Source organism: Salmo salar, chromosome 23 (assembly GCF_965601325.2).
Source record: "Salmo salar chromosome 23, fSalSal1, whole genome shotgun sequence".
NCBI classification, from domain to species: domain Eukaryota; kingdom Metazoa; phylum Chordata; class Actinopteri; order Salmoniformes; family Salmonidae; genus Salmo; species Salmo salar.
In genome coordinates this window covers 52,852,226-52,866,773 of record NC_138313.1, presented here as the reverse complement: position 1 = coordinate 52,866,773, position 14,548 = coordinate 52,852,226, and the positions used below count along the sequence as shown (strand labels likewise).

Genomic DNA, 14,548 nt, shown 5'->3' with positions numbered 1-14,548 from the left:
ACCAGGGCAGCAATACCAGGGCAGTAATACCAGATAATTAATACCAGGGCAGTAATACCAGGGCAGTAATACCAGATAATTAATACCAGGGCAGTAATACCAGATAATTAATACCAGGGCATTAATACCAGGGCAGTAATACCAGATAATTAATACCAGGGCAGTAATACCAGGGCAGTAATACCAGATAATTAATACCAGGGCAGTAATACCAGATAATTAATACCAGGGCAGTAATACCAGGGCAGTAATACCAGGGCAGTAATACCAGGGCAGTAATACCAGGGCAGTAATACCAGATAAGTAATACCAGATAATTAATACCAGGGCAGTAATACCAGGGCAGTAATACCAGGGCAGTAATACCAGATAATTAATACCAGATAATTAATACCAGGGCAGTAATACCAGGGCAGTAATACCAGATAATTAATACCAGGGCAGTAATACCAGGGCAGTAATACCAGGGCAGTAATACCAGGGCAGTAATACCAGGGCAGTAATACCAGGGCAGTAATACCAGATAATTAATACCAGATAATTAATACCAGGGCAGTAATACCAGGGCAGTAATACCAGATAATTAATACCAGGGCAGTAATACCAGGGCAGTAATACCAGATAATTAATACCAGGGCAGTAAATACCAGGGCAGTAATACCAGGGCAGTAATACCAGGGCAGTAATACCAGGGCAGTAATTTAAAAGAAACAATACACACATAATTTAGGTTCAGGGCAGGGTACTGGGTGGAGGCTTGCTAGTAACAGTAACTAAGGTTCAGGGCAGGGTACTGGGTGGAGGCTAGTAACAGTAACTAAGGTTCAGGGCAGGGTACTGGGTGGAGGCTAGTAACAGTAACTAAGGTTCAGGGCAGGGTACTAGGTGGAGGCCGGCTAGTAACAGTGACTAAGGTTCAGGTAGGGTACTGGGTGGAGGCTAGTAACAGTAACTAAGGTTCAGGGCAGGGTACTGGGTGGAGGCAGGCTAGTAACAGTAACTAAGGTTCAGGGCAGGGTATTGGGTGGAGGCTAGTAACAGTAACTAAGGTTCAGGGCAGGGTACTGGGTGGAGGCTAGTAACAGTAACTAAGGTTCAGGGCAGGGTACTGGGTGGAGGCTTGCTAGTAACAGTAACTAAGGTTCAGGGCAGGGTACTAGGTGGAGGCCGGCTAGTAACAGTGACTAAGGTTCAGGTAGGGTACTGGGTGGAGGCTAGTAACAGTAACTAAGGTTCAGGGCAGGGTACTGGGCGGAGGCTGGCTAGTAACAGTAACTAAGGTTCAGGGCAGGGTACTGGGTGGAGGCTAGTAACAGTAACTAAGGTTCAGGGCAGGGTACTGGGTGGAGGCTAGTAACAGTAACTAAGGTTCAGGTCAGGGTACTGGGTGGAGGCTAGTAACAGTAACTAAGGTTCAGGGCAGGGTACTGGGCGGAGGCTGGCTAGTAACAGTAACTAAGGTTCAGGGCAGGGTACTGGGTGGAGGCTAGTAACAGTAACTAAGGTTCAGGGAAGGGTACTGGGTGGAGGCCGGCTAGTAACAGTAACTAAGGTTCAGGGCAGGGTACTGGGTGGAGGCTAGTAACAGTAACTAAGGTTCAGGGCAGGGTACTGGGTGGAGGCTAGTAACAGTAACTAAGGTTCAGGGCAGGGTACTGGGTGGAGGCTGGCTAGTAACAGTAACTAAGGTTCAGGGCAGGGTACTGGGTGGAGGCGGCTAGTAACAGTAACTAAGGTTCAGGGCAGGGTACTGGGCGGAGGCTGGCTAGTAACAGTAACTAAGGTTCAGGGCAGGGTACTGGGTGGAGGCTAGTAACAGTAACTAAGGTTCAGGGCAGGGTACTGGTTGGAGGCCGGCTAGTAACAGTAACTAAGGTTCAGGGCAGGGTACTGGGTGGAGGCTGGCTAGTAACAGTAACTAAGGTTCAGGGCAGGGTACTGGGTGGAGGCTAGTAACAGTAACTAAGGTTCAGGGCAGGGTACTGGGTGGAGGCTAGTAACAGTAACTAAGGTTCAGGGCAGGGTACTGGGTGGAGGCTGGCTAGTAACAGTAACTAAGGTTCATGGCAGGGTACTGGGTGGAGGCTAGTAACAGTAACTAAGGTTCAGGGCAGGGTACTGGGCGGAGGTTGGCTAGTAACAGTAACTAAGGTTCAGGGCAGGGTACTGGGTGGAGGCTGGCTAGTAACAGTAACTAAGGTTCAGGGCAGGGTACTGGGTGGAGGCTAGTAACAGTAACTAAGGTTCAGGGCAGGGTACTGGGTGGAGGCTAGTAACAGTAACTAAGGTTCAGGGCAGGGGACTGGGTGGAGGCTAGTAACAGTAACTAAGGTTCAGGGCAGGGTACTGGGTGGAGGCTAGTAACAGTAACTAAGGTTCAGGTCTTGGGACTGGGTGGAGGCTAGTAACAGTAACTAAGTTTCAGGGTACTGGGTGGAGGCTAGTAACAGTAACTAAGGTTCAGGGCAGGGTACTGGGTGGAGGCTAGTAACAGTAACTAAGGTTCAGGGCAGGGTACTGGGTGGAGGCTGGCTAGTAACAGTAACTAAGGTTCAGGGCAGGGTACTGGGTGGAGGCTAGTAACAGTAACTAAGGTTCAGGGCAGGGTACTGGGCGGAGGTTGGCTAGTAACAGTAACTAAGGTTCAGGGCAGGGTACTGGGTGGAGGCTAGTAACAGTAACTAAGGTTCAGGGCAGGGTACTGGGTGGAGGCTAGTAACAGTAACTAAGGTTCAGGGCAGGGTACTGGGTGGAGGCTAGTAACAGTAACTAAGGTTCATGGCAGGGTACTGGGTGGAGGCTAGTAACAGTAACTAAGGTTCAGGGCAGGGTACTGGGTGGAGGCTAGTAACAGTAACTAAGGTTCAGGGCAGGTTACTGGGTGGAGGCTAGTAACAGTAACTAAGGTTCAGGGCAGGGTACTGGGTGGAGGCTAGTAACAGTAACTAAGGTTCAGGGCAGGGTACTGGGCGGAGGTTGGCTAGTAACAGTAACTAAGGTTCAGGGCAGGGTACTGGGTGGAGGCTAGTAACAGTAACTAAGGTTCAGGGCAGGGTACTGGGTGGAGGCTAGTAACAGTAACTAAGGTTCAGGGCAGGTTACTGGGTGGAGGCTAGTAACAGTAACTAAGGTTCAGGGCAGGGTACTGGGTGGAGGCTAGTAACAGTAACTAAGGTTCAGGGCAGGGTACTGGGTGGAGGCTAGTAACAGTAACTAAGGTTCAGGGCAGGTTACTGGGTGGAGGCTAGTAACAGTAACTAAGGTTCAGGGCAGGGTACTGGGTGGAGGCTAGTAACAGTAACTAAGGTTCAGGGCAGGGTACTGGGTGGAGGCTAGTAACAGTAACTAAGGTTCAGGGCAGGGGACTGGGTGGAGGCTGGCTAGAGGTGACTGTTTAACAGTCTTATGGACTGGAGCTTTTTCTCAGTGTCTTCCAGCTCGATCAAGCCAAAGGCTTTTTACTTACTGCCAGGCCTCTGCAAACAGGCCTATTTCAGCTTGTAAATGACTGTTTAACTTTCTGTTATCTCCTTCCCCAGACACTGGAATGATCCACAAGATCTTAAATGATCATTTTAAACCTTTCATCATCTCAGAGACTCGTCTCTCCAACCACTCTGACGTCATCGGATCAATGAAACTGGACTCTAGAAAGGTACTGGCAGGGGTGGCAGGTAGCCTAGAGCGTTGGGCCAGTAACAAATGGTTGCTGGTTCGAATCCCAGAGAAGTGTAGGTGAAAAATCTGTCAATGTACTCTTGAGCCAGGGATTTAACCTTAATTGCTCATGTAAGTCACTCTGGATAAGGGCATCTGATAAATTACTAAAATGAACTGTTATTTTGGATATGACTAGAAGGCTGGTATTCGGAAGAGTGGTGTTACATTTACATTTACATTTTAGTCATTTAGCAGACGCTCTTATCCAGAGCGACTTACAAATTGGTGCATTCACCTATAATATCCAGTGGAACAACCACTTTACAATAGTGCATCTAAATCTTTTAAGGGGGGGGTTAGAAGGATTACTTTATCCTATCCCAGGTATTCCTTGAAGAGGTGGGGTTTCAGGTGTCTCCGGAAGGTGGTGATTGACTCCGCTGTCCTGGCGTCGTGAGGGAGCTTGTTCCACCATTGGGGTGCCAGAGCAGCGAACAGTTTTGACTGGGCTGAGCGGGAACTGTGCTTCCTCAGAGGTAGGGAGGCGAGCAGGCCAGAGGTGGATGAACGGAGTGCCCTTGTTTGGGTGTAGGGCCTGATCAGAGCCTGAAGGTACGGAGGTGCCGTTCCCCTCACAGCTCCGTAGGCAAGCACCATGGTCTTGTAGCGGATGCGAGCTTCGACTGGAAGCCAGTGGAGAGAGCGGAGGAGCGGGGTGACGTGAGAGAACTTGGGAAGGTTGAACACCAGACGGGCTGCGGCGTTCTGGATGAGTTGTAGGGGTTTAATGGCACAGGCAGGGAGCCCAGCCAACAGCGAGTTGCAGTAATCCAGACGGGAGATGACAAGTGCCTGGATTAGGACCTGCGCCGCTTCCTGTGTGAGGCAGGGTCGTACTCTGCGAATGTTCTAGAGCATGAACCTACAGGATCGGGTCACCGCCTTGATGTTGGTGGAGAACGACAGGGTGTTGTCCAGGGTCACGCCAAGGCTCTTAGCACTCTGGGAGGAGGACACAAGGGAGTTGTCAACCGTGATGGCGAGATCATGGAACGGGCAGTCCTTCCCCGGGAGGAAGAGCAGCTCCGTCTTGCCGAGGTTCAGCTTGAGGTGGTGATCCGTCATCCACACTGATATGTCTGCCAGACATGCAGAGATGCGATTCGCCACCTGGTTGTCAGAAGGGGGAAAGGAGAAGATTAATTGTGTGTCATCTGCATAGCAATGATATGAGAGACCATGTGAGGATATGACAGAGCCAAGTGACTTGGTGTATAGCGAGAATAGGAGTGGGCCAAGAACAGAGCCCTGGGGGACACCAGTGGTGAGAGCACGTGGTGCGGAGACAGATTCTCGCCACGCCACCTGGTAGGAGCGACCTGTCAGGTAGGACGCAATCCAAGCGTGGGCCGCGCCGGAGATGCCCAGCTCGGAGAGGGTGGAGAGGAGGATCTGATGGTTCACGGTATCAAAGGCAGCAGATAGGTCTAGAAGGATGAGAGCAGAGGAGAGAGAGTTAGCTTTAGCAGTGCGGAGAGCCTCCGTGACACAGAGAAGAGCAGTCTCAGTTGAATGCCCAGTCTTGAAACCTGACTGATTAGGATCAAGAAGGTCATTCTGAGAGAGATAGCAAGAGAGCTGGCCAAGCACGGCGCGTTCAAGAGTTTTGGAGAGAAAGGAAAGAAGGGATACTGGCCTGTAGTTGTTGACATCGGAGGGATCGAGTGTAGGTTTTTTCAGAAGGGGTGCAACTCTCGCTCTCTTGAAGACGGAAGGGACGTAGCCAGCGGTCAAGGATGCGTTGATGAGCGAGGTGAGGTAGGGGAGAAGGTCTCCGGAAATGGTCTGGAGAAGAGAGGAGGGGATAGGGTCAAGTGGGCAGGTTGTTGGGCGGCCGGCCGTCACAAGACGCGAGAGTTCATCTGGAGAGAGAGGGGAGAAAGAGGTCAAAGCACAGGGTAGGGCAGTGTGAGCAGGACCAGCAGTGTCGTTTGACTTAGCAAACGAGGATCGGATGTCGTCAACCTTCTTTTCAAAATGGTTGACGAAGTCATCCGCAGAGAGGGAGGAGGGGGGGGGGGGAGGGGGAGGAGGATTAAGGAGGGAGGAGAAGGTAGCAAAGAGCTTCCTAGGGTTAGAGGCAGATGCTTGGAGTTTAGAGTGGTAGAAAGTGGCTTTAGCAGCAGAGACAGAAGAGGAAAATGTAGAGAGGAGGGAGTGAAAGGATGCCAGGTCCGCAGGGAGGCGAGTTTTCCTCCATTTCCGCTCGGCTGCCCGGAGCCCTGTTCTGTGAGCTCGCAGTGAGTCGTCGAGCCACGGAGCAGGAGGGGAGGACCGAGCCGGCCTGGAGGATAGGGGACAGAGGAAATCAAAGGATGCAGAGAGGGAGGAGAGGAGGGTTGAGGAGGCAGAATCAGGAGATAGGTTGGAGAAGGTTTGAGCAGAGGGAAGAGATGATAGGATGGAAGAGGAGAGAGTAGCGGGAGAGAGAGAGCGAAGGTTGCGACGGCGCAATACCATCCGAGTAGGGGGAGAGTGAGAAGTGTTGGATGAGAGCGAGAGGGAAAAGGATACAAGGTAGTGGTCGGAGACTTGGAGGGGAGTTGCAATGAGATTAGTGGAAGAACAGCATCTAGTAAAGATGAGGTCAAGCGTATTCAATATAGATATACACTGAGTGTACAGGTTATATGAGATATGACCTAGGTAGGCCCTATGTGATCAGGTTACAGTGCATTCTGAAAGTATTCAGACCCCTTCACTTTTTCAGTTTTTCCTCGTCAATCTACACACAATACCTCATAATGACAAAGCGAAACTGTTTTTTTTTAAAAATGTTTGCACATGTATTAAAAATTTAAAAAACTGAAATATCACATTTACATAAGTATTTAGACCCATTTACTCTGTACTTTGTTGAAGCACTTTTGCCAGCGATTACAGCCTCGAGTCTTCTTGGGTATGACGCTACAAGCTTGGCACACCTGTATTTGGGGAGTTTCTCCCATTCTTCTCTGCAGATCCTCTCAAGCTCTGTCAGGTTGGATGGGGAGCATCGCTGCACAGCTATTTTCAGGTCTCTCCAGAGATGTTCGTTCGGGTTCAAGTCAGTGCTCTGGCTGGGCCACTCAAGGACATTTAGTGACTTGTCCTGAAGCCACTCCTGCGTTGTCTTGGCTGTTTGCTTAGGGTCGTTGTCCTGTTGGAAGGTGAACCTTCGCCCCAGTCTGAGGTCCTGAGCGCTCTGGAACAGGTTTTCATCAAGGATCTCTCTGTACTTTGCTCCGTTCATCTTTACCTCGATCATGACTAGTCTCCCAGTCCCTGCCGCTGAAAAACATCCCCACAGCATGATGCTGCCACCACCATGCTACACCGTAGGGATGGTGCCAGGTTTCCTCCAGACGTGACGCTTGACATTCAGGCCAAAGAGTTCACTCTTGGTTTCATCAGACCAGAGAATCTTGCTTCTCATTGTCTGAGAGTCTTTAAGTGCCTTTTAGCAAACTCCAAGAGGGCTGTCATGTGCCTTTTACTGAGGAGTGGCTTCCGTCTGGCCACTCTACCATAAAGGCCTGATTGGTGGAGTGCTGCAGAGATATTTGCCCTTCTGGATGGTTCTCCCATCTCCACAGAGGAACTCTGGAGCTCTGTCAGAGTGACCATCGGGTTCATGGTTATTTCCCTGACCAAATGGTTCCAATCGTTATTCCAATACATTTTTCTCAAAGGAGATTTTAGAAACACTTTAAAATAAGGGCTGTTTTTTTTGTGTGTAGGTTTCCCCTATGGCGTGACGTTTTGATAACCATGTAAAAACCTCTCTCGGACAAGGTGACTTTTTTAACAAAACATTCGGCTCTATTTACTCTCAGATTCTAAAACGCTAATGAGCATCAAAGTAGACATCATGCAAAACTACAAATCCCAGCATGCTCCTGCACGTCATCTCTCGCTGGAACCTTCGCTAACAGGTATTGTGTCAATTTAAAACTTGACGAGACAATTCACCAGAATTGTCAATTTAAAGAAATCTAGCCCCAAAAAAAATTCTTCACTCAATTTAGCTAACATAAGATAGTTAATCCAGATATTCTTACCGATACCGCGATTCAGCAGTCTGGTCCTGATAATCATGGTATTTGTAGTTCTTTATGATAGCCACATTAGCCGCAGCTAATTATCATGGGTAAGCCTACACGAAACACAGCCATTATTTTTAACTGTTTCTAAAATCCCCAATGGGAAAAACGGATGGTGGAAAAATTATTGGAGAAGGCACAGTGATGCCGAAACATTGGTGGTTTACCCAACAAATTACTACGAGTTTATTTATATAGTGTGCGACTCTCTTTATGTATTTAAAAAAAAAAAAAAAAAACGATTGGAACCATTTCCTTGTTTGACTGCTAGGTTTGATGGGTATTATGACTCTATACGCCTCAAACCCCATGAACGCGATGGAAACCGGTGGTACCAGAGGGGCAAACCCCTAAAAGTGTAAGCCTTGGGGTTTGATAAAATATTGAATTTGGCCTATGTAGCCCATAGAAACTCATTGAATACACATTCATAAATGGCTCAACAGAGTAAAAAAATGAATCACAAGGAATAAGGTTTTGAAGTATCTAGGAAATACAAGAAAGTTCAGGATATATATATATTTTTTTTGGACACATATTTAACCCCTTTTTTTGGCACATAACTACTTCCATACCTCCATTAATTTTTTTAACCGGTACCGGGTTACCTTCAGATTAGTCCTGTGACACTTTTGGGGTCATAGAGCAAAACAGAGAGAGACATGAAAGTCTCATCTTTCCATCGAGTGGTCACAATCAATATTAGTTTTGTAGCCCAAACCGTTCTGATGCTACAGATGTTTTCGGGAGGAAAAAAAAACAGTTTTCCGGGATGTCTCCTGGTCTGACAAACCGCTGGTAGCTCTGCCACTTTCCACCGCGGATGCGGAAGGACGGCGTAGATGGGGTGCTGTGGATTCAAGACACAGCCCATGAAAACAGTTGAAATAGTCTCCTGTAAACAGAGACAGGAGTGCACAGGAGCTGGGAGACATCCGACCAATGACCAAAGCCATCTCTGCGTCCCGCTACTCAGACTCAGCCGAGGTACAGGTTACCCGGGAGAGGAAGTCACTATCGGAAATACCAAGCCCTCTAAAGAATGCTACACGATTATCAATAGAACCTGAGGGTGGATTAGTAAGGGAACACTGCCATCTATCCTCTAGTCCCGCACACACAAACCGATTCGAGTGAGGGCAGCTTGAGTCATAGAAGACAGCCAACGTGAGTATCTTTGAAATCATTGGTGCACGGTCGCGAACCTGAACCCGACTTCTTAGGTTTTGTGGTTTCGGATGCGTTACATCGTATCCAAACTGGCCGCGCGCGTGGGACATCATGCTCAAATTGATTTTGTCCCCCCCCCACATCAAACGCGCTCACGACATGCAGGTTGAAATATCAAAACAAACTCTGAACCAAATTATATTCATTTGGTGACAGGTCGAAAAGCATTAAACATTTATGGCAATTTAGCTAGCTTGAAGTTGCTAGCAACTTTTTCTTGGGATATAAAGGTTGAGTTGTTATTTTATCTGAAATGCACAAGGTCCTCTACTCCGACAATTAATCCACACATAAAACGGTCAACCAAATCGTTTCTAGTCATCTCTCCTCCTTCCAGGCTTTTTCGTCTTTGGACTTTATATGGCGATCGGCATCTAAACTTTCACAGTATTACCACGACGACCGACCGAACTCAGTTCATCTTTCAATCACCCACGTGGGTATAACCAATGAGGAGATGGCACGTGGGTATCTGCTTCTATAAACCAATGAGGAGATGGGAGAAGCAGGACTTGCAGCGCGTTCAGCGTCACAAATAGAACTGACTTCTATTTTAGCACTTGGAAACGCAGACGCTCGTTGGTGCGCTCCCAATAATTGACTAACGTATGTTTTACATTTATTTTTGCAATGCTCATGCACGCGACGCGATTTGTGTGGTCAGCGTGTTAGCCACCTTACTTATTGCTATAACTAGGCCAAGAAATTCAAAGAATAAGGAATTGTTGGTGATTAGGAAACTTATGAGAACCATACAAACGTTAGCACACAACGTCCAGGGGGTGAGCAAGCTCTACCACTAAGGGACGGTTTAGTTGGCACACAATAAACCAGTCTCGTGTTCTTGTTTACACCGAGGCGAAGAGCACAACAATTAAATAAATTAATCCGAGCCTCAAACGTACCAAAACCGTCCGTGCGCATATTGATTGTGTGTGTGTGTCCCCCTCCCCCCCCCCCCCCCCCCCACACACACCAAACTGCGATCACAACACGCAGGTTGAAATATCGCGACGCGAGCAGGGTGGTCAGCGTGTCACGCGGAGCTTCCAGCGAGGCACGGATTTCATTGGTCTTGTCTGGCGTGATTTTAGTTCTTTCAACTGAAGTCGAAGGAGTCTGATTCCCTATAGGGGGAGCCGTCATTAGCCGCGTTGTTATTCACAATATACTGTATACCATGGGCTCGAGTGCCTTGTTGCTTTTACAAACCAGTAATTATTTTAACCCCCTCAGGTTGATGTCCACGTCCGCATGGAAATCAAATTAGCATAATAATAATAATAATAATATCCCCTTAACAATCTGTCATTTTATCTTTTTTTGTTGCATTGGGATGCATCTCAATCCACGACATCCACCAATATCTCACTTCCACATCTTTTTTTTAATGTTTTTATTTTTGTTATTTAACCTTCATTTAACTAGGCAAGTCAGTTAAGAACAAATTCTTATTTTACAATGATGGCTTACCCCTGGCCAAACCCGGTCGACGCTGGGCCAATTGTCCGCCGCCCTATGGGACTCCTGATCACTGCCCGGTTGTGATACGGCCCGGGATCGAACCAGGGTCTGTAGTGACGCCTATAGCACTGAGATGCAGTTCCTTAGACTGCTGCGCCACTCGGGAGGTGAAAAGTGGCAGAACTAGAGCGCTGTTTGTCAGACCATGATACATCCCCCCCCCCAAAAAAATGGGCCTTCTCACAATATCGTCTGTAGCGTCCGAACGTTTAAGCCTACATTTACATTTTTACGTTTTAGTCATTTAGCAGACGCTCTTATCCAGAGCGACTTACAGTATAGTGAGCCTACACACTATTATGACCCCTGGAAAGATAACAGTCTCACGAACACAATGGTGCTCTCCATTTTGCTTTACGACCTCCCCAAGTGTCAGGAGACTCATCTGAAATCGTTAACGCCGATCTGCCAACTTCTGTCTGTGGCATCCAAACAGTTTGGGCTACACACTAATATGACCCCCCCTCTGTGGAAAGTGTTTGTTTAAGCTAATTAGCAGTAAGCCCCAAAAAAGACAGGGCTTAGACTCTGATGGTATTATTAAGATAGATATTGTTGAAATGTGATATATATATATATATGTGATGGGATGTTTTTAGTATTAACTAGCATCTTTCTGTCGATGTGCAGAGGAAGCTGATGGTGAGTTTGTCGGAGCAGATCTCCATTCTGGACCTCCAGAGGTGTCAGGACTATAACCGATCCTGTGCTGAGTGTGTTCTGGCCAGAGACCCGTACTGCGCCTGGACAGAGGCTGGGTGCAAACCCACCGTCCCGTAAGCCTAATGCTTCCTCTTTGGCTCCCACCGTCCCGTAAGCCTAATGCTTCCTCTTTGGCTCCCACCGTCCCGTAAGCCTAATGCTTCCTCTTTGGCTCCCACCGTCCCGTAAGCCTAATGCTTCCTCTTTGGCTCCCACCGTCCCGTAAGTCTAATGCTTCCTCTTTGGCTCCCACCGTCCCGTAAGTCTAATGTTACCTCTTTGGCTCCTCTTCAAATGACCAAGCATGGCTGTCCCATAAAGCTGTATCTTTCAACCAAGGTTATTAATAAGCCCTTTTTACTGCAGCAGTTTTTCACAAAGTGCATTTTACAGTAAACGGCCTAGACCGCAAAGAGCCTTTTACATACCCAGGCCAAAGAATGAATGACAAAGCATCCTTCGCTCGTGCTGCCAAACATACCCTCGTAAAACGATCCTACCGATCCTCGTCTTCAGTGATGTCATTTACAAAATAGCCTCCAACACTCTACTCCACAAACTGGATGTAGTCTATCACAGTGCCATCCGTTTTGTCACCAAAGCCCCATATACTACCCACCACTGCGACCTGTACGCTCTCGTTGGCTGGCCCTCGCTTCGTACTCGTCGCCAAACCCACTGGCTCCAGGTCATCTATAAGTCTTTGCTAGGTAAAGCTCCGCCTTATATCAGCTCACATGTCACCATAGCAACACCCACTCGTAGCACGCGCTCCAGCAGGTATATCTCTCTGGTCATCCCCAAAGCCAACTCCTCCTTTTGCCGCCTTTCCTTCCAGTTCTCTGCTGCCAGTGACTGGAACAAACTGCAAAAATCACTGAAGCTGGAGACTCATATCTCCCTCACTAGCTTTAAGCACCAGCTGTCAGAGCAGCTCACCGATCACTGCACCTGTACATAGCCCATCTGTAAACAGCCCATCTATCTACCTACCTCATCCCCATACTGTATTTATTTATTTATCTTGCTCCTTTGCACCCCAGTATCTCTACTTGCACGTTCATCTTCTGCACATCTACCATTCCAGTGTTTTACTTGCTATATTGTATTTACTTTGCCACCATGGCCTTTTTTGCCTTTACCTCCCTTATCTCACATCATTTGCTCACATTGTATATAGACTTATTTTTCTACTGTATTACTGACTGTATGATTGTTTTACTTCATGTGTAACTCTGTGTTGTTGTATGTGTCGAACTGCTTTGCTTTATCTTGGCCAGGTTTCAGTTGTAAATGAGAACTTGTTCTCAACTGGTCTACCTGGTTAAATAAAAGTTAAATAAATAAATAAATAATAAAAAAAGAGCCTTTTACAGTAACCAGCCTAGACCCCAAAGAGCCTTTTACAGTAACCGGCCTAGACCCCAAAGAGCCTTTTACAGTAACCAGCCTAGACCCCAAAGAGCCTTTTACAGTAACCAGCCTAGACCCCAAAGAGCCTTTTACAGTAACCAGCCTAGACCCCAAAGAGCCTTTTACAGTAACCGGCCTTGACCCCAAAGAGCCTTTTACAGTAACCGGCCTAGACCCCAAAGAGCCTTTTACAGTAACCGGCCTAGACCCCAAAGAGCCTTTTACAGTAACCAGCCTAGACCCCAAAGAGCCTTTTACAGTAACCGGCCTAGACCCCAAAGAGCCTTTTACAGTAACCGGCCTTGACCCCAAAGAGCCTTTTACAGTAACCGGCCTAGACCCCAAAGAGCCTTTTACAGTAACCGGCCTAGACCCCAAAGAGCCTTTTACAGTAACCAGCCTAGACCCCAAAGAGCCTTTTACAGTAACCGGCCTAGACCCCAAAGAGCCTTTTACAGTAACCGGCCTAGACCCCAAAGAGCCTTTTACAGTAACCGGCCTAGACCCCAAAGAGCCTTTTACAGTAACCGGCCTAGACCCCAAAGAGCCTTTTACAGTAACCAGCCTAGACCCCAAAGAGCCTTTTACAGTAACCGGCCTAGACCCCAAAGAGCCTTTTACAGTAACCGGCCTAGACCCCAAAGAGCCTTTTACAGTAACCGGCCTAGACCCCAAAGAGCCTTTTACAGTAACCGGCCTAGACCCCAAAGAGCCTTTTACAGTAACCAGCCTAGACCCCAAAGAGCCTTTTACAGTAACCGGCCTAGACCCCAAAGAGCCTTTTACAGTAACCGGCCTAGACCCCAAAGAGCCTTTTACAGTAACCGGCCTAGACCCCAAAGAGCCTTTTACAGTAACCAGCCTAGACCCCAAAGAGCCTTTTACAGTAACCAGCCTAGACCCCAAAGAGCCTTTTACAGTAACCAGCCTAGACCCCAAAGAGCCTTTTACAGTAACCGGCCTAGACCCCAAAGAGCCTTTTACAGTAACCGGCCTAGACCCCAAAGAGCCTTTTACAGTAACCGGCCTAGACCCCAAAGAGCCTTTTACAGTAACCGGCCTAGACCCCAAAGAGCCTTTTACAGTAACCGGCCTAGACACCAAAGAGCCTTTTACAGTAACTGACCTAGACCCCAAAGAGCCTTTTACAGTAACCGGCCTAGACCCCAAAGAGCCTTTTACAGTAACCGGCCTAGACCCCAAAGAGCCTTTTACAGTAACCAGCCTAGACCCCAAAGAGCCTTTTACAGTAACCGGCCTAGACCCCAAAGAGCCTTTTACAGTAACCGGCCTAGACCCCAAAGAGCCTTTTACAGTAACCAGCCTAGACCCCAAAGAGCCTTTTACAGTAACCGGCCTAGGCCCCAAAGAGCCTTTTACAGTAACCGGCCTAGACCCCAAAGAGCCTTTTACAGTAACCGGCCTAGACCCCAAAGAGCCTTTTACAGTAACCAGCCTAGACCCCAAAGAGCCTTTTACAGTAACCGGCCTAGACCCCAAAGAGCCTTTTACAGTAACCAGCCTAGACCCCAAAGAGCCTTTTACAGTAACCATTTACAGTAACCAGCCTAGACCCCAAAGAGCCTTTTACAGTAACCGGCCTAGACCCCAAAGAGCCTTTTACAGTAACCAGCCTAGACCCCAAAGAGCCTTTTACAGTAACTGGCAGGATCACTTTTGGTTCTTCTTTATATACCTAGCATTGCTGTCTACTGTATCTAAACTGATATAGCGTTAGTGATAGTCTTAGTGAACTGAATGTTGTGATTAAAATGTTGTTTTTTCTTTCCATAGGGGAGGCATTCAAAATATCGATGGAGGAGAAACTAATGTGTGCCTTAAAACAGCAGAAGTTAAAATACCAGAAGGTATACTGT

General features: G+C 47.8%; 1 protein-coding gene across 1 annotated transcript in view; it reads left to right on the top strand.

Annotated features, from left to right (window-relative positions):
- sema7a (semaphorin 7A (JohnMiltonHagen blood group)) overlaps positions 1-14,548 on the top strand; it is a 128,571-nt gene that overhangs the window by 108,297 nt on the left and 5,726 nt on the right. The window contains exons 11-13 of the mRNA XM_082968229.1: positions 3,540-3,655; positions 11,187-11,332; positions 14,466-14,539. Coding sequence (XP_082824355.1) covers positions 3,540-3,655; positions 11,187-11,332; positions 14,466-14,539 — 336 coding nt within the window. The remainder of the gene's footprint in view (positions 1-3,539; positions 3,656-11,186; positions 11,333-14,465; positions 14,540-14,548) is intronic.